This window comes from Ascaphus truei, chromosome 7 (genome assembly GCF_040206685.1).
Source record: "Ascaphus truei isolate aAscTru1 chromosome 7, aAscTru1.hap1, whole genome shotgun sequence".
NCBI classification, from domain to species: Eukaryota; Metazoa; Chordata; class Amphibia; order Anura; family Ascaphidae; genus Ascaphus; species Ascaphus truei.
Window position 1 is genome coordinate 68,882,415 of NC_134489.1, and position 23,533 is coordinate 68,905,947.

Below are 23,533 nucleotides of genomic sequence, written 5' to 3' on the forward strand. Positions count from 1 at the left end.
ACAAATAATCATAGCTACAAGATGCAAAATGGCAGCCGTCTGGAAACAAAGAAAACTACCGTCTCTGCTTAATGTTAGACAAAAGCTTTGGTACATATGCAAAATGTAGAAGATGACCAAGTTACCTGAATGACACTTGTTCCAGATTCCAGAGGGTATGGCAACCTTGGTTGGACTTTGTGGGAATTCCGGGCTTGACCCACAACAAAGTTCTCCTCTGACCACAGGGGCACCCACTCCAACATCCCCCATGAAAAGTTCCTTAATAAGGGATACTAGTGACTCTGGACCCGGGGGACCCCGATTTTCAGTCTCCAGGATTATGATCTCAGTGGATGTTGAGCACTTCTTTGACTGTATTGTAATACATACTAAACATGTAACCATTGTGAAATTATGCAACCCCACCCCTTCTTCCTTCTATACCTTCCTACTCCAACCCCCTACTAGTCAGTTTGTTTTTTTGAAAATCTTTAATAAAATTCAAGCTATATAAAAAAAAAAAACCTTGTATCGAAATTACAATGGATGTGACGATTTGTCTAGTTTACAATATTATCTCGTGTTTTAGAATAGTGACTGTACAGGGATTATATTCTTCAATCCTCATTGCTATAATCTACAAATGCATAAACATTATTGAAGAAGTGTTTTTCTCTTTATCCAGTGATAAATCAAACTAAGGCAATCTAAGTATTTTTATCCTAAATATTCTTTTTCGGATCTACCCATCCAGCAATTGCTTATGTTGTTCATGGTTTGCTTCGTTTGGCTGCAGTAATTGTGTTTTCTACTTTCATCTGGCAAAGGACATATAATAAAGTCATTGCTTTGGATGTGAAAGATAAAATATAATATTGTTTTCTATTTTAACAGGCAGCACATGTCACGCCACTGCACTTCCCGCTCTAGTTCGGACTCCAAGCCTTATGATGCAGCCTTCCTTGGATATGAAACCATTTATGTCTTTTCCCATGGACAGTAGTCCAGCTATTGGACTCTTCCCAAACTTTAACACCGTGAGTAGCTTTCTTGTGCTATCCTCATTCTGCATTGTGATTGTTGTTTCTAATACCCAGTGGACAGACCTACAGTAACATCCAGTATTTTTATTAACAGAAAAACTTTTTTTAATTCCATGATCTCAGCTAATTACAGACATACGGGACATGGACTGGACCATGTGAACATTTCCTCTTCCCAAGCCATCTCAGGGTTGAATTCCAGTAGCGGAATCAGTGTGCTAGCTGGGAAGCTTTCTCTGAACACAGTTAGAGTAGGTTCATTGATTTTTTTTTCTTAACTGATAAGAGCAAATTGATTTTGGGCTTCATCTCACCAAAAGCTGTTTTCATATGGATTCAAATCAATGTTCCATCAACAAGGATGACTAAAGCTGAAAGGCCACTTACTCTTCAACTCTGAGTTTAGTTGCCAAGTAAGTAGAGCAGTTATGATGCATTGTAAGTGCTCTGTACATGACTAGGGATTTGAAATATCATCTTCAGAAACTGCTGGTCTCGGAACAGCAAATTATAGTACTGCCATTCCTAGTCTTCAAAGAGAAGGCTTCTTAAACACTATCATTTGTCAGTCTGTCTTAAAAGTAGGTAGTCCTTCGATATTTAGACAGAAGCTAGGGCGGCATTGATTGAAATATATTAGTAAACCCTGAAAGTATTAAAGGTTTAATTCATAAGTTAATACTTAGTCTGATCTCAGAACAAATAGGTTTGGAGCCACAAATGCACCAGGGATTTTTAGATCCAGGATTTATATTCCATTAGATGAAACAAAGTCAATAAATTAAGATCATATTTACTAAACAGTGGTGAACTTTAAGGCCCATTCACTTACAGTAAATAGGTCTTATGGTGCACTAAAGATCAGCATTGTTTTATACATCTGAAACCTCACTACCTACTTTAGCATTGTTTTATACATCTGAAACCTCACTACCTACTTTAGCATTGTTTTATACATCTGAAACCTCACTACCTACTTTAGCATTGTTTTATACATCTGAAACCTCACTACCTACTTTAGCATTGTTTTATACATCTGAAACCTCACTACCTACTTTAGCATTGTTTTATACATCTGAAACCTCACTACCTACTTTAGCATTGTTTTATACATCTAAAACCTCACTACCTACTTTAGCATTGTTTTATACATCTGAAGACCTCACTACCTACTTTAGCATTGTTTTATACATCTGAAACCTCACTACCTACTTTAGCATTGTTTTATACATCTGAAACCTCACTACCTACTTTAGCATTGTTTTATACATCTGAAACCTCACTACCTACTTTAGCATTGTTTTATACATCTGAAAACAAATGTTCTGCTATAATTTCAATAAATGTAGTCTATCGGTCATCTATAGAGTTTGTATATCATGTATTGCTATAAGTATTTGACTAACGATGGTTTGAACATGTTGGGGGTTATTCATGCAATTGTGCCCCCAACTGCAAGAGGGGCACTATCACATTGAAAGTCCCATTAAAGTCACTGGGAGTTTCTGTGCAATAGTGCCACAATTGTCACTTTCACAGTTTAAAGAGCAATCCACATTGAACTTGTTTGTAGGTAAAGATAGGTATAGATTTCAGACTGTTTCATTGAAAAACATGTCAGAAACCTTATAAGGGAGGGTTGTAAGGTATATATGAGGCCTATAAATATCATTGTCATGCTATTAAGGCCCAGATCCACAAAGCTCTGTTATTTACTTAGTGCGAGGTTAACCTAACTTAATCGCACATTAAGACTAATGGTGTATGTTCAAAGTACATTAACATAACGCTAAATCATGTCTCTCCTGTAGCAAGCATAGCGTTAACGGTAACAGCTGATCCAACGTTTCACTTTACAACGATTGGCATATCCAACGTTTTACAATGCAACCCTATGGGACGTTTTTCGACACCGGAATGCGTTATCCGACGCCTGAATGCGTTATCCAACGCCAACCGCCACTGATTAACATGGGACTCACTTTACAATGGTTTCACTATCCAGCGCTACTTCCAGAACGGGTTCCGTTGGATAACCGAGAACTGCGTGTATGCAAATAATATTGAAATAAATGTGTTATCATAACATCACATATCCTTAAGGTTAACGCTGGGACTTGGGCCCAAAGCCACAGAGGACTCTTAACGCAATAACATTAGCTTCCAATAACATGATTCGCGTTACAGTAGGTCTGTTTTACGTAAGGTGGTGTTACTCTCATCCGGACTCTGAAATGAGAGAGAGACAGAGAGAGAGAGAGAGAGAGAGACAGAGAGAGAGAGAGAGAGAGAGAGACAGAGAGACACAGAGAGAGACACACACAGAGAGAGAGAGAGAGAGAGAGAGAGAGAGAGAGACAGAGAGAGAGAGAGACACAGAGAGAGAGAGAGAGACACAGAGAGAGAGAGAGAGACACAGAGAGAGACACACAGAGAGAGACACACAGAGAGAGAGAGAGACAGAGAGAGAGAGAGAGAGAGAGAGAGAGAGAGAGAGAGAGAGAGAGAGAGAGAGAGAGAGAGAGATTGATTTGGTAAAGTCCCAAATAACTTGTATACCTTCCCAAACACTGCTTTAAATAATACACCTGGGATTTATACTTTTTTATGTATGATTTTCTAGCGTTAAACCCCTGCGTTAACTATAATGGAGCTCTGTGAATATGTGTTGTTAGAGGGACCACCTCTTTTCCATATCAATAGCACTAACGGCCGTTACAGTAACGCAATGCCCTTTTCAGACCAAAAACAGCAGTAACAGTGTTGGTGAGCTTTAGAAATACACATTGGCACTTAGATTAACCTTCATTAAGTCAATAACGGAGCTTTGTGGATCTAGGCCTTAAAGATGCTAGTTAGGGTTTACCTAAACTTGCCGTCACTCACATCCAGACTCTGAAATACGACTTTTACTTTGGGTATAATTTAACTAACATACAGTACAGTAGCAATATTTCCCTCCACTCTCATTCTCAACTTGAGCTAAAGACCTATTTCAGAGTCTGGTGGGGAGTAGTGCCAAGGCGTGCTCAAACATCACGTTATTGCCAGACACGCGACGCGATGTTACAGTACAATAACGTGACATTAAGTCTGCAATGTGTTAATAAGATTTCGTTCGGACATTGTTTCTGCATAATGTCCGTTCCTGTTTGAGGTAACGTTACGTTATGAACCCTGATTCAATTGAGCTTTGTGGATCTACCCTCTAGTTATTTTTTTTTTTTTTTAATATTTTTCCTTTATTGGTGTCTTTTGAAGCACTTACTGTACATGTAGATATTTATATAACATTCACAGCATGGCATGACAATTTGTTGTAAAATACAGGCACATGGCAGTGAGGTATTCTGAGACACACAATAAACCGTTTTTCCATTTCCAGTGGTGAAAAGAGAGGGGATGACGAGGGGCGGGTGGATAGTTGGGAGCGACATGGGGGAAAAGAGGGGGAGGGAGGGGGGATTTGGGTTGGGGGAAATTGCTCTTTCTTTAAGCTTTAGTGCGAGGGTGCTGGGAGCTCCTCTCCTAGCTAACCATCTGCGGTGACGCCACCGGAAGTCTCTCCATTTAGCACATTTTTAATGAGAGAAGGTCTGGCACTCTTTCTTTATTCTATCAATTACTCTTCTGAAGTAGTGGGTGGGGGGTTGCAGCTTTTAAGTGGCCTCCAGGTACTGCTGTCGGATCCCAGTTGGGGGGGGGGGCGCAAGGGGGGTAGCGCGATATTTATTGTCATATAACTGCACTTGGCGCTCCACCGCGGCCGTCCGTCTCTCTCCTTGACCCCCTTAGGATCCACTCCTCCAAAGGGCAGCACCGCACCCCCTCACCTGGGCTCCGGTGCAGCAGTATTGTAGATCACCCCCCCTCTGACAGGTACATATTCAGCTGATACTAGGGCTGTCTCGTGGGCCCTGCGGCCATTTTAGGGGGGTCAAGTTCTCTATTCCCCCGTTCCGAACTAGTTGGGGGGGGGGGGAATCTCCTGATACTTTCACGGGGAGGGGCTCGCCCGGCTGTCAGCTCCAGCCGCTACCCTGAACCGCCGATCCTCAGGAGTCGCACGCAGCTCCGGCGGCCATCCTGGGATCGGGGACAGAGGGAGACGAGCCTCCGGCAGTCGCGGATCCCCAGACGCTCCCTGGTGCACGGCCGTCAGGTTTTATTTATTTATTTGTATGCCACTGAGTTGCGCTGGGTCGGGCGGCTGTGCGGCTCTCCCGGCCGTCAGCCCCAGCCTTTCCCCTGAACCGCCGATCCTCAGGAGTCCCGCGCGGCCATCTTAGTATCGGCGCAGAGGGAGACGAGGGACCTCAAGTTATTTCTAAGAAAAACATTTCGACCATACGTCAACATATGTGGGTAATTTTCCTCAATATTGGCCCACAATGCATCAGATTGTTACTTGGAAGCATCAACAGAAGCAGTTAAAGCAACAATTCTGCCAAGTTCACCTATTTTTCTTTTTACAAGATTCAAACCGAGGGGAATTTCAGAGCAAAGGTGCACAATTGTTAGCTGCAGTGACCCCCGCTTCCTGAGATACTTACTGGTATAGTTGCCAGTGTCCTACCTGAACATCTAAATGGCCATCGAATAGGACCACAACTAGTGACATTGATTGGGACTTCCTATTGGCCTGTTGAATCTGCGTGATTTGGTGAACACCCAAAAGGGAGAATACCGGCCCTAGGAACGAACAATACAGTGGTCTAGCGCCAAAGGATCATCTGGTTCAAATCCTGTAAAAAAAAATGGGAAAAGCTAGGTAATAAAAAGTAATGAGCAGCCAGGATTGCTGCTTTTAGGAGAATTATATGCCTATATATTATAATGGAATGTAGAAAAATCTGCGTTCAGGTCTATTTTTGTATTATATATTTGTAAGTGAGGAAAAAGAGCTCCAACTCATCTGGAAGTGTCAATTACTTGAACTAATCAATGTCATGTGTCATCTCATAGTTCTTTCCATGTGTCATAAAGCACTTTTCAGGAGCTTGATTCATGGTTTTGCGTGAATCTGGGGAATTTAAAAATGATACCTGTAAAATAGTGTCAAAGTATCAAGCAAGATTAAAACCTACTGTGCAAAATTATGAGCAATTTTAAGATATCAGACAAGGCAAAAGGCAAGAGAAGGAATAACATTTGGCAAAGATGAGCAAAAAGACACAATAAACATGACATTAAAAGATGATAGTGGACAAAAGATATGTCTCAGTACTGAATTGTGATAGACTTGTATTTTTAGAATGAAAGGATGTTGACTATAACAAGGCATTTGTGTTCCTCTTTAATATAAGAATTCACTTTTTATTTCCTTTAAGGTAACATTGCTTTCAGCACACCCACAGCACAATAAAAAAATTTGAACATTTATAAACAAACATTTCAGTGTCTTGATGTTTTTGTTACTTTTATTATACCCAGATATGCATGTACAGAATAATCCAAGGATCATTCAAACTCTAGTCGCTGTCTTCTATTTGCCAGAAAGCAACAACCTGCTGTCCTACTGTGAGATTGTTTTATTAAAATGTCATTGAAGGTTTTATGTATAATAAAGAGGATTAGTTACCCATCTTTTCAGAGAGATCCCTTGATAACACAGATTGGTTAGAATGACAAGTCGTAGGTTTCTGTTACTTAGTACTGCAGTTTCACCAGCAGTCCTTTGACCTATCCTCTTGGAAGTATAAAATGCTGAACTGCTGCGCAGAACACTTCATTATCAAATCACTACAGACTGTACACAGACTACAGCAGAATATTGTTCATAAGAAAAGTACAGACCAAAGCAAGTGGTCGAAACTTGAAAAATACTGTTACACTTACTGTGACTGACTTCTGAATTTTTTATTTGTAAAAACTACCTTTACTTTTGACTTTATTAGACAGCTTTCTTGGAATAATTCATTGAAACCTGATCATTACAACATTGTATATTCTGCTCTATTCTGTACTGATTTATTTTAGAACTCCTACTTGAAATATTACACACTGCATCATTCTTTTTACTACCAAGTCTATATTTGAAAGCTAAGAAATATAAATTATAAGCCATTAAAATAGAGAAAAGGTATAATTCTGTATGTGTGTATCAATCTGTCTATCTATCTCAAAATAGAAAAGGAAGCACACCTTAAATCACCTCCCTGATGAAGGGGCCATAGGCTGGCTCATGTGTACTTTCTATGCTGGTAGAGTATTTGTTTATATATAGGCCCTATTATATATTTCTATATATGTAGAAGTATCAGTACCGTGTTAGCCGAGCTTCAATAATCAAAAAATAAAAAAATAAATAGACAAACGGTATCGTCTATTTATTTTTTGATTGTATATATATATATGTATATATATAAAATTGAAATATTACTGTATGCTCATTTGCATCTCTTAGACAGGTCTGCAAACCTGCTTTTCACCATAATCACCCAGCATACAGTGCTTCCACTGCAGCAAAGGATTCTGGGAAATGGCATGCAAATGAGCACACAGTGCCACCTTTTGCTTCAGAACCATATAACATGATTCCCTGTAAGCTTATGCTTGCTGCATTTCACAGCTTTGAGCACAGCCTGGGTTAAGATGCATAGCCAGTAAACCCACCCACAGACAGCCGTTTCGACCTTAATGGGTCTCATCAGTGTGGGGTTGGTTATACTGGCTTTGCAAAATGAAGCATAGGATAGGTTTAACCACACTTAGTTAAATTATGGTGGGTAAAAAAAGTGACAAAAACCCTCCACAGTAAAGTGTATATACACACACACACATCGATAAATGTCAATACCCCTAAATATAAAATCAACAAGTGTGAACAAACCAAACAAGTTAAAATATATATAAGTATTCATAATACAAAAGTATTTACCACAAGTGTTGAAAAACACAAGATGATATACAAGTGATCAATGTATAATGAAATAAATACACTGGCAACACACTTTATTCGAGCTCGGCTAGTCCCACGAATTCGGGTATACCCAGGTGTATTGAGGTTTGTGACTGTTTTCTGCCCGAGTGCATTGAGTTATTTTCCAGGCAGGGATTGAAGCATTTTATTCCCGCTGGCTGCAATACTGCACAGTATATATATATATATACTGCATTACAATTCATGAATTTATGCCATCTGGTAGACACGCGAAGCATTGCAGCCTATTAAATCCTAATCATTATCATTTAACAGATCAGCCGCCCATCAGCCAGGCATGAACCCAGGCTGGGAAGGCAAATGCAACGGGGCTTGTCAGAGGTGAGGAGCGGCGCATTCCAGGTATCTGCCAGGTACATACCGGGTATTTGCTCGAATAAAGTGTGTCGGTGCAGTATAGCAGATGGAAATATTATTGTGTGCTTCTTTGCATATCTTAGACAGGTCTGCAACCCTGCCTTTCACCATTATCGCCCACAAATATATAGATATAAAAAGTCTGGGGGAAAATAGATGTGGAAAAAAGAACTCTCAGAGTCCTGGATCAATATAGGGAAACATCCTCAAAATGGGTGGAAAAAATCTTCCAAGAAATAGGAATAAAATGGAAAAACATTGACAAGCCAATGAATAGTTGCTTCTTTAAACTGTTCATAGGTTAAAGGGTAGTCAAAAATTGAGTATTGGCAGCTTTCTCTTGGATAAACCACATCCATAAGAAATCTAAAAGAAAACATAGAAAAGCGCACACTACATAGTGCAGATCAATTTTAATAACTCAAATGGAGACTTTCAGAAGATAGAAAATCCACTCACAAACATATTAATATCACATCACATCGGTGGCGTAGCTAGACATGCGCGGGCCCCCGGGCACACTCTTTTTTCAGGGCCCCATTATGAGTGAACATATTCCGTAGATTCAGGAGTTTCCATCGGGCCCCCCTCCCACAGCGTGTTGGCGGACCTGCGAGCCTCCCTTCATTTACACCTTCTCCCTCTCCTCTATTCACCCCTCTCTCCTCATGTATTTCTCTCCCACTCATATGTCCCCTCATCACTATTCCTCACTACCCCCTTTTTCCTCTCACACTTTTCCCCCGCCTCCCCTTGGCTATCACTCAGTAACCCCCACCCCCACTCCTCCACACTCAATCCAGCTCCCTCAATTCTCCCCTCCTCACATTCATTTCCCCCTCTGCCCCCTGGCCACACACACACACACACACACACACACAATCCCGCCCTACAATACATAAATTAGAATAACCACTTACACGCAAACTACAATGACCTCCCCCCTCCCACACACACACGTGCAGGAAACCCTGGTTGAAAAACATACTGAACAGTATCTTCTTCTTTTAATACAGTTAACTATAGCAACCTGTGTAAAGAATGACACAAACGTTTAAAAATGCTCTAATAAAAATATTGTTATCACGTGTTACCTCAATTGCTGGTACTGAGACACACAGCACACTGACAGACACTGAATCACAAATAGCACACTAACAGAGAAAACTGTAACTAACAAATTTACACAGCATACCGACATACTGACACACTGAAGCACACTGAAACACACACAGCAAATTGACACAGGATTTGAGGTGTTTTGTGCGTTTTTTTGGTTTGTTTAGCATGGATCTGTAATTGACAATTTTGTATCCCAGCCTCCTATGAAACCTCTATACTCCTTAAAGGTCAGAGCTGTTTTAGGTGCATTTCATGATTGGTGTCTTAGCAGCCACTATTATTGTGCACATTTTGTATTGCCCTACTGTATTGTATTGAGATTGTTCTGCTAGCAAAATAACACACAAACACACACACACACAACAAACTACTACACAAACAGACACACAACAAACTGAAGAAAAGTACAAGAAAAAACTTCACACCAAAATTGTGAGCAGTGACTCTTAAGTAACAAAATCTTGAAGAGACTTAAACATGTAACAGTGATAGTGTTCACAGTAATACAAGTGCACCATGGTTAAATATGTTACAAGTCAGTGACTGTAAAAAATGAAAAATACCCTCATACAACAAAGTGAGAGAGCTGCTTCTGGTCAAAATAGATGGCTCGACATCTTAGATGAGTACAGTTGTGGCCTGGAGCCTGGAGATCAGAGCACCCAGATACTAGGACACCCTCACCTACCTGACTGGTACTGGAGCGACGGCGTTGGCAGCTTGCAGAACTGTGACCAGTTGTATTCTGCAGTGGTAACATGTGCCCCAAACATGCCCTGTTTTAACTATTGGAACTTCTGTACAGTACATGCATATAATACCACCTTTTTATTTATCTTAATATATTTACATTATTACGCTATGAGAGTTATGCACTGTCTTTTTTCTTTTCACACAACAAACAGGCACACAAACACAGCAAATTGACACACAGCAAACTGACACACAAATACACACAGCATACCTTCCTACAGCAGCACATAGTATCTCCTTCCCCTGATGTCATGGAAAGCAGGCAGAGCTCTGCAGCTCTCTGCCTCAATTCCGCCCTCAGCCTCTGCTGCCTGCTCTCCCCCCTTGGCTGTCCCGGCTCGCCACCATTTCCCCCCAACCCCCCCATCACTCTTCCCCCCCAACCCCCCCAAGAGCGCGGGCTCCCGGGCTTTGCCCGGGTTATAGCTGCACCCCTGCATCACATATATAGTGGGTATAGCTCGAGGTTACCAGCTGATAATCAATGGAACCAAGGGATCAGAGCATAAAAGGGTGAGTCACTGAAGAGGTTATATTCGTCTCAAGTTTCAATACAGCATACAACAAATAGAAACCGGCGCCTCAAAAAAGGGCCAGTAAGTGCGGATGATAAGGTTATCAAACCATGCAATGTAGTCCAATCTGGAACATCCGGATTTGCTTGTATTATCCACGGAGAAATGTCTCAGGACATGTGGAAATAAAAACAAGTAGGAGATTTTAGGGCACATCGAACAGTTCCACTCCAATGAAATAGCTGGTAGATAACTGCTGGTAGCTCCACCACGGCACAGGGACCGTCTGTATCAGCGCTGAGGTGTCATCTGTATGCTCCATGTAGTGAGTTAGGTGCCGGACTAAGAGTCTGCGGAAACCTTGCTTGAGCTTCTCAGCTGTTCTCAGTGCCTATAAGGTTTCGCACGCATCTCTCACAATCAGCTGTAACCTCTAACCCTACGCGTTTCGTGATCTTCAGGGGTGTCAATACAGCAATGGTGAATTCCATGCGGAATTGGGCATTTGGTCGTGGCCAGCCCGCCATGACCAAATCGCCAACGACATATGGCTGCCGCATGACCCTATGTCTCCACCACTGGACACTGCCACTGGCCACTTCGCCAGTAAGGTAAGTTACTTTAAGGGATTTTAACGGATAGGGTAGTGGTTTTAGGATAAGGGGTTAGGTTTTTAGGGTAGGGGATTAGAGTTAAGGTTTTTGGTTAGGCGATTAGAGGTAAGGGTTTTAGGGTAGAGAGTTAAGGTTTTCAGGGTAAGGGTTTAACGTTTTTAGGGTAAGGGGTATCATTAGTATTGGAGGTTAAAATTAGTTTTTTTTTAGGCTACATGGTAAGGTTAGGGGTTTACCTTGTAGGGTAAGTGGCTGGCGGAGAGATGTCCCGGTGGTGAGGTGAATGGCGACTAAACACCAGCGGATATTTGGATGCGGCAAAACGGCCGTGACCAATTGTCCTTGACCAAACTCCATATTCCTGCTTTCCATCAGTGGAACTGCACAATATACGGCAGGCTCACTGCCTGGTTCTCTGCAGCTGGGATTTTGTCAATTCCAAATTCTGAAAAGAGAGCTAGGCAGTGGGAATGCTGCATGCTATATATCATGGGTGCGCAAACTGGGGGGCACGAGATTATCTGCAGGGGGCACGAGGGTTACAGAGGCACTGCGCTTCCCGAAGGCATTTAAATTAAATGCCGGGGAAGCGGCAAAGGCCTCTGTAACTCTCTCTTACATTGCTAACAAATCTAAGTAAATACCAGCACTCACTGTCTAATAGCTAAATGATGAAAACAGTTGTAATGCAGAATAAACATTTAATAATAAAACGAACCAGAAATAAATCAAATGTGTTTGCAGAAACCAGTATCATAATACTGGTTTCTGCAAACACATTTGATTTATTTCTGGTTCGTTTTATTATTAAATGTTTATTCTGCATTACAACTGTTTTCATAATTTAGCTATTAGACAGTGAGTGCTGGTACTTACATAGATTTGTTAGTGCTATACAGGGGAATAAGGGTCCCCTTTTGTTCCGTGCACCCTGCAATTGCATATATTGATCACTATCAGAGTGCTGTCTATCGTCCCCTTTTACCCTCTCTCTTACGTTGGTTCAGATGTCTTCTGGTGAGGCGTTGCCATGGCAATGGGGTCATGTGCCATGGCAACGTGACGACATGACGCCAGAACGTCTGAAGTCAAGGTAAGGCGGGGGGGGAGGGGTGAGGGGCGCATGGAGAGGGGGACAGCCAGCAGGGGGGCGCAGGGGAAAAAGATTGTGCTCCCCTGCTATATACTGTATCATGCAGTTCCACTCATAGAACATAGGCACATGGCATTACTTCTTGATCAGTAACTTTTGAGGGACCTGCTATTTCAACTTTTGCTTACAGTTCCACTGCCGGCTGCAATATTAAACAGTGGAGCAGATATACACTAACTAACTGGTAATACTGTATATATAAGAAATATACCTATAAGAAATGTATATATAAGAAACCCTATATGTAAAAAAAAAAAATGGACCAGTAGGGATGCATATTGCTTAAGAGGCAATTCAAGCGGCACATAAAAAAAATTTGAATATTTTGTTTTGTTTTAATATACTGTATGCAGCCTTTGATTACTTTTATTGAAAACTAATTACCGAAGCTGCAGATCGATTCAAGCTGCCGATTGATCAGCAAAGATTCTGCTTTCCAGGGTTCACTAAATGGCTGCCTTTCCGTTTCAATCAATCCTTCACTCTGTGTAACTCAGCAGCTACAATGTATTCTTATATTACTAAGGTAACATTGCCCGGTTTTACAGTTTATAGTTCAAACTGCTGGGAACATTTGCAACAAATTATCACAAACAGGAAAATGTTACAAAGATGTTGCACTGCTGGGGAAGTGGGCTAAAGCCCACTATAGAAATCAACGGATGCTCAGTATATTAAAACATTAAAAATGGCATCAAGTGTTTAATTATTTTTTTAACACATGTAGGATATTGCTTGGATTGAGGCAAATACATTTGCAAAACCTCAATTAATTGTTTAACTGGGTAATCATTTCATAAGCCTGAAAGGCTTGTGACGCAGAATTTTGACCTCAGCTGTTAATTGCAGTAAAGCTTTCATTGGGTCCCATATATTTTTTTTATCTATTGGAACGGCCACATGGTGGAGGAATTCTTAGTCCATAGACAGACATACATCTAAATAATGGAATGATTTGCACAGTTGCTCATTATGTAAGAAAATTAAGTTTTCTTATAGACCTGGAGAGATTATGTCCACTGAGAGAAAAGCCTTTCCAACTTGGCTAGTTCCCTGTTATGGGCACTGTAGGAGGGAGGTGCAGACGTACACACAAAGAGACAGATTTTGGGAAATGTAAAACATGGCTTTATTCAGCCTGTCCCTTTAACAAGGCAAAGCATACAAAAATAAACAAAATAAACAAACCCCTCTTTCTGTGAAAGGGCTACTGTAACTCACTTCCCAGTCCCTCTCTACAAGACTGAGAGAAAAAGTCCCTTACCAGTCTATCACCCCAAAGTCTCAAAAGGTACATCAGTACAGGTGGCCTTTTGTGTCAGTCCCCAGAGTCTGGATAGTTGTCTGCTTTGAGGGTCCAGCCTGTGGCAGGGTCCTGCGTCCAGGCATAGAGGTCTGGTCCCCTCGTGTCTTGCTGTCAGCGCACAGCCCTCCTTAGTGCTCAAGACTCCCTGGGTGCAGTTTCAGCAGGAGTTTTAAACCTGTCTGATTACCAGGTGGAGACTGGTTAATTATCTAGTTGTAATTAACCAGCTCCCTGCTGGTTTCTCAGAATACTGAGGCTTTGTATTGCAGCCTCAATGAGACAAGGTTGCTTCCCTGTTACAGACACGAAAAAGATTAGTAAGGCATACAGTATAAGTTAATTGAAAAATCTACATCTATTCATATTTGGTGCAGTTGTGTTGGCCCAATACAAGTTATGAAAAGGTATTACTACATAATTAAAAATGTAATTTTCTTTTCTGTAAACACGTGGAGATCTAGTACAATACTTTTTCAGTTATCTTGATAATTACATGTTTAAACATGTACTGTACTGTGTTGTAATGTTCTGTGAAATGTTAATTTCAATAATTTCTTTAGCCCTATCTACCAGTTAGGACAGGTAAATACAATAATTACCAAAAATAGCATTATTATTGACCATCATGACAGCAGAGCAATTAATCAAACTCTCTGCAAATTATCCTTTTCTGTGTGACCTCTGCTTTTTGCAAGGAATCACAGTTGGGATATAAACATGCACAGATGTGTTATTACAATAGAGTAACTTTTTTTTTCAGCTCAAGAGCTCAATCTTCTCACACAATTTTGTAGTTGACTATTATGGCTCATTCTGTTGAAACCAAACTGTTCTTTCCTTATGTTTGCATATTTTATCACCTGCAGTAGGAGCGACTGAGGTTTCCTTCCTTATTCTAAGCAGAAATAATGTACTGTTACAATTAACATAAATAATTTGTGATATTGATGTGCTTGGATGGGGTCCTGTTATTGTGTAGCTGTATATGATCTCTAGACAATAATGAAGGTTCTATCCTCAAGAAGATCAGTTTCAAAATTCTGTACACAAAATACTATGTGGTAGATCTACAGAGCTCCGTTAAACAATGTATCATTACGTTATCCCCATTTAATATACCGCTACTCATAACGAATATCACAAAGGAGATTAGACGAGGAATTTGATCCCTCGGGATCTAGGAACGGTCCTTAGGACCAAAGCCCTTCCAATGGACTAGGTACCGGATTCTACCTCTGGACACCCTGGAGTCCAGCATCATCGGAACTTCGATCTCCTGTTGCCTTTCCACTAAGACAGGTTCCGGAGGAGTCACAGGAGACATGGGATCCTGTACAACAAATTTTAGTGGGGACATATGGAATACAGACGGAATCTTCATGGAGGCTGGAAGGCGTAGCCGATATGCCACCGGATTGACCCTCTCGATGATAGGGAAAGGACCAATAAATCAGGGAGGTAGCTTTGCCGTAGGTGCCTTTAATCTGATGTTTTTGGTAGAAACCAATACCTTGTCACAAGGATGATATGCTAGTATCTCACAAGATGCTGGTCTGTCTGCCTCTTTTGCGTTGTTACCGCTTTCTGAAGATTTTCCTGGATCTTCCCCCATAGCTCCTGTAGCTGCTGGATCCTGTTATCCATGGCTCGGACTCTGGATACAGCTCCTGATGAGAGAAGAGCTGAGGGATGAAAACTATAGTTAGAAAAGAATGGTGACTCCTGTGATGACTCATTCCGCACGTTGTTATGGGAGAATTCCGTCCATGGCAAGAGGTCTGCCCAGGCATCTTGAGTTTTGGAGATACAACAGATATATTGTTCCAAGGACTGGTTAGTCCGCTTTATTTTTCCATTGGACTGGGGTGATAGGTGGATGAAAAGTGTAAGGACACTCCAAGTTGCTGGCAAAAAGACCACTAGAATTTGGAACTGAATTGAGAGCCCCGATCCGACACGGAGACTTGAGGAACTCCATGGAGTCTGAATATTTCCCTGATGAACACTTCAGAAAGTTTAGTGGCATTAGGTAATCCCTTCAGAGGGATGAAATCAGCTTGTTTGGAGAACCGATCCACGACCACCAGGATCATGGTGATACCCTTAAATAAGGGAAGCTCCACCACAAAGTCCATTAAAATGTGAGTTCATGGCCGGTCCGGGATCGGGAGAGGTTGTAATAACCCCGTAGGGCAAATCCTTGGTGTTTTGGTCCGAGCACAGGCAGGACAAGTTGCCACAAAGATCTTAGCATCCTTCCGAATCCCAGGCCACCAGAAATTCCATTCCAGTAGTTCGACGGTTCTCCTTTCTCCAGGGTGACCAGAGCTTTTAGAACTAAGGCCCCACTCCAAGACCTTTCGTTGAAAGGCTGACGAGATGAAAAGGTGTCCTTCCGGAACCTCAAGGCCATCTGTAATTTGGGATTGGTTCTCAAATATGTCTTCCAGGGAGTTAACGGTGCCCGCCGATATGATGCGCAAAGGAGGAAGAATGGGTTCTTCACTGTCCCCTGAAATGCCGTTGACCTGGAATTGGCGAGAAATTGCATCTGCCTTCACATTCTTGGAACCTAGCATGTAAGAAATAATAAAGTTAAACCGAGAAAAGAATAATGACCACCACGCTTGTCGTGACCCCAATCGACGGGCGCCCTCGATGTACATGAGGTTTTTGTGGTCTGTAAGTATAGTGACTAGATTTTCTGTACCATCCAGCAAATGTCTCCATTCTTGTAAGACCATTTTTATGGCCAAGAGTTCTCGGTTGCCCATGTGATAATTCCGTTTGGCTAGAGAGAATCTTTGGGGAACAATGCACAAGGGTGCAAGTTGGCTTTTGGGTCTTTCCACTGGAATAGCACTACTCCTGCCCTGACATCTGATGCGTCCACCTCAAGGGTGAAGGGTAAAGCAGGATCTGGGTGCACCAGAACTGGGGCTGAAGTGAAGGCAGTTTTTAGTCTGTCAAATGCCTCCACCACCTTAGGAGACCATTGAGAAGGAACCTCCCCTTTCTTGGTTAATGCTGTGATAGGTGCCAAGATGGATGAAAAGTTCTGGATAAACCAGCGGTAATAATTAGCAAATTCAAGAAACCGCTGAACAGCTTGCAGACTGAGGGGACGGCTTTAACTTTGGCTGGATCCATGGCTAATCCAGTTGCCGAAATGATATATCCCAAAAATGAGGTACTGGACTGATGGAATTGGCATTTCTCCAGCTTAGCGAATAGATGATTCTCCCACAATCGTTTTAGGACCTGCAGCACACGGCCTTAATGTTCCTCTGCTGATTTTGAGAAAATCAGGATGTCGTCCAGGTATACAATGACATACTTGTCAGGGAGATCCCTAAATACCTAATTCACAAAGTTCTGGAATACAGTCGGAGCATTACAGATTCTGAATAGCATAACAAGATACTCGTAATGCCCATTACGAGTATTAAATGCCGTCTACCACTCGTACCAAATTATAAGCCCCTCATAAGTCAAGTTTTGTGAAAATAGAGGCTCCCTGCAAACAGTCAAAAATTTGGGCAATGAGTGGTAAGGGATACTGATGTTTTAACCATCCTTTTGTTGAGTCCTCAGTAATCAATTCACAGCTGCAATGATAAAACCTTTGTGTTGACGAAGAAAAAACCCACACTAGCTGGAGAAAACAGCTTTTGGATGAATCCCATCTGTAGGATTTCTTGAATGTAATCTTCCATAGCTCTGGTTCATCTGTAGGATTTCTTGAATGTAATCTTCCATAGCTCTGGTTCTACGGAGGGGAGAGTGGATAAGAATATCCTCTTGGAGGAACAGACCCAGGTAAGAGGTCAATGGGACAGTCGAAAGGCAGATGTGGTGGCAACTACTCATACTGGGCCTTGCTGAATAAATCCCGAAAGGTGGAGTAAGATCTGAATTTACCTCTGGCTGTAAAGAAATTTCAGACAGAGTTTGCGATGCTACGGAACATTTCTTTAGACAGTGAGGACTCCAATGGACAAGTCGAGACTTCGTCCAATCCACAAGGGGATTATGAAGTTGTAGCCATGGCCATCCTAGAATGACATCAACAGTGGGAGAGTGGATAATGTCCAAACTAATCTCTTCAATATGATCCACACCCATCTCCAACCGTAACAGCGTTGCCTCTAAGAAAATGAACGCTGGCTGTAATGGTCTGCCGTCAATCGCCTCCAATCCTACATCAGATTTTTTTTTGTACCAACGGGACTTGATGTCTTTCTGCAAAACCCTGATCGTTAAAGTTGCCGACTGACCCAGAGTCCAGAAATGCCCTTGTGTTGACCGCGAAAGTTTTCCCAGTTAACTTGATAGACAGGAGCAACTTAGTAGGTAGGCAAGAAGGAGAAGGATGTGTGATCCGAGGTCTAACTAGAATTTGGCATTTCCCGATTTTATTGGGACACAGGAGAGCCTGATGTCCGGTGATACCGCAATACATACAAAGGCCGGAACTGCATCTGCGCTACTCCTCGCTGGGCGATAGCCTGTTACCACCAAGCTGCATTGCCTCCTCCTCCAGATCCGAGGAATTGTCGGTAACAGGAAATGAAAGAGTATGAACAGAACGTATACCCCCCCTGCACTGGGCCTTCTCAGCTCTTTTCTCCTGTAGACGCTGATCCATACAGATGCATTGAGCGATGAGATCCTCTAAATCTGCAGGATGTTCCAGCGCAGTGAGTTCATCCTTGAGGTTCTCAGCAAGGCCATGCCAAAATACTGCTACCAGTGCTTCATCATTCCACCGGTCTCTGTGATGAGTCCGGAATTCAACTGCGTAGCGGGTCATCGTTCGACTGCCTTGAGATATATGCAGGGGGGAAGAGGAAGCCATTACCTTACATCCTGGAGTGTCGAAGAGCCTTCGGAGCTCCCGTGTGAAGAGAGATAAGTTACTCGTGAGATCCGGTCTTTGCTCCAAGATAGGGGATGCCCACACCAAGGTGTCATCAGTTAAAGAGACAGGATATATGCGACTCAAGAGGGTCTCCGCTATAGCAATTAGGCATTGGGAGTTGAGGTTCAGAGGCGGCGTAGGTAGAACTTGGTTCCGGGACAGCCACTGCTGGGGAAGCAGGATTAACTGCTGCACGCTCTAACTGGTCTGCAGTGGGTTCTACCGTGGCCTGCATCTGATCCATGCATTTGTTATTCTGATCTAGGTACTGTTGCAGTTTGTCAAACATGTTGGCGTGCAGGGCCAGGACTCGACCCAGCTCAGTGGGGCCCATGTTTGTAGGGCTGAGCATACTGTAACGGGTGCTCGCCACAAACTGGATGGAACCGCGAGGCTGATGTGGGGATATAGAAACACCGACCTGAAGCCGCGTCCGGAATGCAGGTTCGTAGTTGTGGGTATCCGGGTCAGGTAGGAGAAGAAAGGAACATCGATAAACTTGTGGTGGTCAGAGGTAGGAGAGGATATGGATTATTGGGGTCACTAGCCGAGGTCGAGGATTGGAGAGAGATGGTTGGTAGTTGACAATAGCCAAGGTCCAGTAAATCGACAAGGCAAAGCATGGCAAATTTGCAGAGGCAATCGCTGAGCCTACAGTATAAAGGAGGATCAGCCAAACGATAAACGGTTGCACAGCAGAAGCTGATACTAGAATCATGCCACTGGTTTCCTGCTGGGTGGGGTCTGCACAGCAGGCACTGATGAAGCACCAGCTGTACCGATGTCTGAATCAACTTCGGGGCGGATCCTGCTCCCAATCTTCACAATTATCTAATAATAATTATCAAGAAACCATTAGCTTTGCAGATACCTGTTAAACTGAGGAGAGCTTACGTCTATTAGTTTTTTTAGGCAACGTCACATTAGTATCCCAGATTTAATGGATCTACTCCATAAAATACAAATGTGTTTTTGTAATCCAAATGCCCCAAACATAAACATGTTTTTTGTTAGACCAATCCACCTTCGGTCTACAGCACATTCAAGTTTTTACTTGTCACAAATTCATCCTTTGACATTGTATGAATGAAAATATTCTTATTTCCATTTAATTGAACCTGGACTTGGAGGATTGCATTTATTCCATCCAAAACTGAATCCCAGTAGATTGTGATAATATTGAGACAGAGTATCTGAATTTTAAAGTCCCTGACCTTTTACATGCCACAGTATTTCCCTTTGCATCAACACCAAACGTGATATTGTGAACCATTTAGTGTTCACATTTTTTGCAGCTTCAATTTTTTCCACATCCAGATCTGCATACACCGCCAGCCCTGTATATAAGAATAAATTCAAATGAAAGCAGTAAATATCAACATAACACATTGTAACAATAGGTATAAACCACTAAAATAATTCATTAAATGACAAACTGCATGTTATGATGAATATCTGATCCTTAAAACATTTTCACACGTTGATTAACACAAATGCATTGTTTCTTACGTGTGATTTGTTATTAACATGTAAGGATTTTCCATAAGGCATGAATTAAAGAAAACACTTACATTTTGCATATGTGTTTAGGCAGGTAATTAAATACCTTTTCACGTCACCACTTTACTGCTAGATGTGCCTGCAATAAACTTGGTAAATATAGCAGCAATATTGCAATCGAAAGACCAGATTGTTTTCAACAGTTTATATTGCCAACGTATGACCAATTTTATTTGGTGGTAATTTGTTTCCATGGTCGGCCTCAACCACAGTATCGTGTGCTCCACTAACAGAGCAATACATATTTATATGATCTGCCTGCGGCACATTATGATAATGATACCATGATGAAAGACTCTATCAGAGTATTTCTAATTTAAGAAATGTGTTTATTTGGACGGCTGTGAATAGCTTGAAATACATATAATTGATTATATTCAATTGATTTAACTACAAGGATGTAGATTCCATCAAAAAAAGATAGGGGGAAGTCATTGAGAATGTATACGATCATTTTGCCTTAGAGGGTATGGAGTTTTGCACCGGTACTTCAAGAGTTTCAATATTTTTGAGTCAGCCAGAGATGACTCATTTTTAAACCCTTTTGGAAGTGTTTCCAGAATTGTGAACTTACCTAGACACTAGGAAGCTGTGACCTACAGCTACACCTAAGTCCCAACAAAAAAGATGCTGCCATTCGCTCAAAGGCAGGTGGATAGAAGCACTCCGTGGAATCCTTGAAGATCAAGAGGGGGGGGGGGGAGTGGGAGTGTGAACAAATAATAGCAGTGTCCAGGGAGAGGAGGTGGGGTAGGGGAAAAAGTAAGGCAATGAGTGTCCTCTTACCCTGCTTGATATACCATCTAGTGTCCTTCTCCCTCACAGGAATGAAATGCAGCAGTCCTGACAGAAAGGTTCTCACTCATGGGCTGAACATCAGGGAAATAACTTCTTACTGCTTCACACAAGGTCCATACCGAGCTCCCGTCCTCCTTCACAGTCAGTCAGGTTGCACTGCACTTCCGCAGTGTAAACTCCTCCTTCTCCCCTAGTAAGGGTGCCTCCGAAGGCCAAATGCATACAGGATAGAAAACAGGCTCCAGGGCACTCCAAAACAATCTGATTCTCTTCTGAGTGTAATGAAAAAACTGTGGTCCCAGAGTTGAGTAAAGATGAAAAAAAATATTTATTGCAACATACAAAGGTGAACAATAAAATACCTCCCACGCGTTTCAACCAACAACTGGTCTTTCTCAAGGAGTCTCCTTGAGAAAGACCAGTTGTTGGTTGAAACGCATGGGAGGTATTTTATTGTTCACCTTTGTATGTTGCAATAAATATTTTTTTTCATCTTTACTCAACTCTGGGACCACAGTTTTTTCATTACACTCAGAAGAGAATCAGATCGTTTTGGAGTGCCCTGGAGCCTGTTTTCTATCTTGCACCTCAGTCCCACCAACATTACAGCACATGTCAGGGATGGTATTTCACATTCCCAATAGGTCTCATGGTAAAGAACACGCCCATAATATATATTATCTTTAACTGTGCATGCAATGTCTTGTACAGTATATTATGTATACCCTGTTCACTTATATAACTGTATTTATAACCATGTACTATTTGTCATTTTTATTCTATGCCTAGGACATACTTGAAAACGAGAGGTAACTCTCAATGTATTACTTCCTGGTAAAACATTTTATAAATAAATAAATACATTTGTATTGTTAAATAAAATGCAACATGAGAGCAGTCCTATGTCAAACGCTAAGCTTGGAAAGTTAGTGGGAGTGGCTAAAATGTTAACAATGTACACAGGGCCAGAGCTACTTCCTTTTGACCAGGGATAGGCACTACACACAGTAGCTTCATTAGGAATTATACAGTGGCGAGAAAAAGCTTGCGAACGCCTTAGGATTTTCACATTTCACATATTTCAAACCTAAAATTTTATAAGATCTTAATCTAAATCCTAGTAATAGATAAAGATAACCTGATCAAGCAAATGACACAAAAATATGATACTTTTTCAACATTTATTGATCCACAAAGTATTCAACATTCAATATCCATGTGTGAAAAAGTATGTGAACCTTTAAATTCAGTACCTGGTGGCTGCCCCTTGAGCAGCAATGGCCTCAACTAAGCATTTCCTGTAATTGCTGCTCAGTCTCTCACATCGGTTTTGAAGCATTTTGGTCCATTCCGCCTTACTGATTCAACTCATGACCCACTTTCTGTTCAGCTTCAAGTTACGGACGGATGGCCTGACATTCTACTCTAGAATCTTCTAATACAATGCAGAATTTATGGTTGTGTCAATGATTGCAAGCCGTCCAGGTCTTGAGGCAGCAAAGCAGCCCCATTCCATCACACTCCCCCCACCATGCTTGAAGGTTGGGATGTGGTTCTTCTGTTTGAATGCAGTGTTTGGTTTTCGCCAAACATAGTGTTTCTCATTGAGGCCAAAAATTTCTACCTTTGACTTGTCTATCCAGAGAACATTGTTCCAGAAGTGTTGTGGATTATCTGTGTGCTCTATGGCAAACTTCAGGTGTGTTCAGTCTTTTTCTGATAGTTAAGTCATGAACACTCACATTAGCCAAGGCGAGAATGGCCTGCAGATCCTTGGATGTTACTCTGGAGTTCTTTGTGACTTCCTGTGTGATTTGCCGTTTTCTTCTTGGAGAGATTTTAGTAGAATGACCGCTCCTGGGTAGAGTGACTATGGTCTTGAACTTTCTCCATTTGTAGACTATCTGTCTGACAGTTGATTGGTGGAGTCCCAAATCCTTAAAAATGGTTCTGTAACCCTTTCTAAACTGATGAGCATCAATAACTGTATTTCTGAGATCCTCATGCATTTCTTTGGATCGTGGCATGACGTGTTTCCACACACCTGTATGGTGAAGACCAAACTCACAAAGTTTCTGATCTTTATATAGGTTGAGGCCTCCCAAACTCACACCTGAATATCTACCTAATTATTTAAACACTTGATTCTAATTAGCCCTTTTAATTTAGCTGATAAAACCAGGGTTTCACTTACTTTTGCACATACCCTGACTCTCAATGACTCATTGTTTGTCTAATTCATACATCATTTTGTTTCAAAAGTCATGGAATTGGTTAATATAAACCCTATTGGATATTTAAGAAAAGAATGGCTTTGATTCGAGAAGGTTATCATGGAAAAACAATACAATTTCCATAATTATCATTGGACTTCTCAAACTTTTCCTCACTACTGTAGACTCGTAAGCTCTCAGAGTAATGTATTCATGTTGACTGTAATTCTTTCTATACGCTGCACAGTAAAAA

General features: G+C 41.6%; 1 protein-coding gene across 4 annotated transcripts in view; it reads left to right on the forward strand.

Annotated features, from left to right (window-relative positions):
* Positions 1-23,533, forward strand: part of ZNF385B (zinc finger protein 385B) — a 445,753-nt gene that overhangs the window by 331,825 nt on the left and 90,395 nt on the right. For all 4 annotated transcript variants that reach the window (XM_075608925.1, XM_075608923.1, XM_075608926.1 and 1 more), the window contains one exon: positions 877-1,019. In XM_075608925.1, coding sequence (XP_075465040.1) covers positions 877-1,019 — 143 coding nt within the window. The remainder of the gene's footprint in view (positions 1-876; positions 1,020-23,533) is intronic.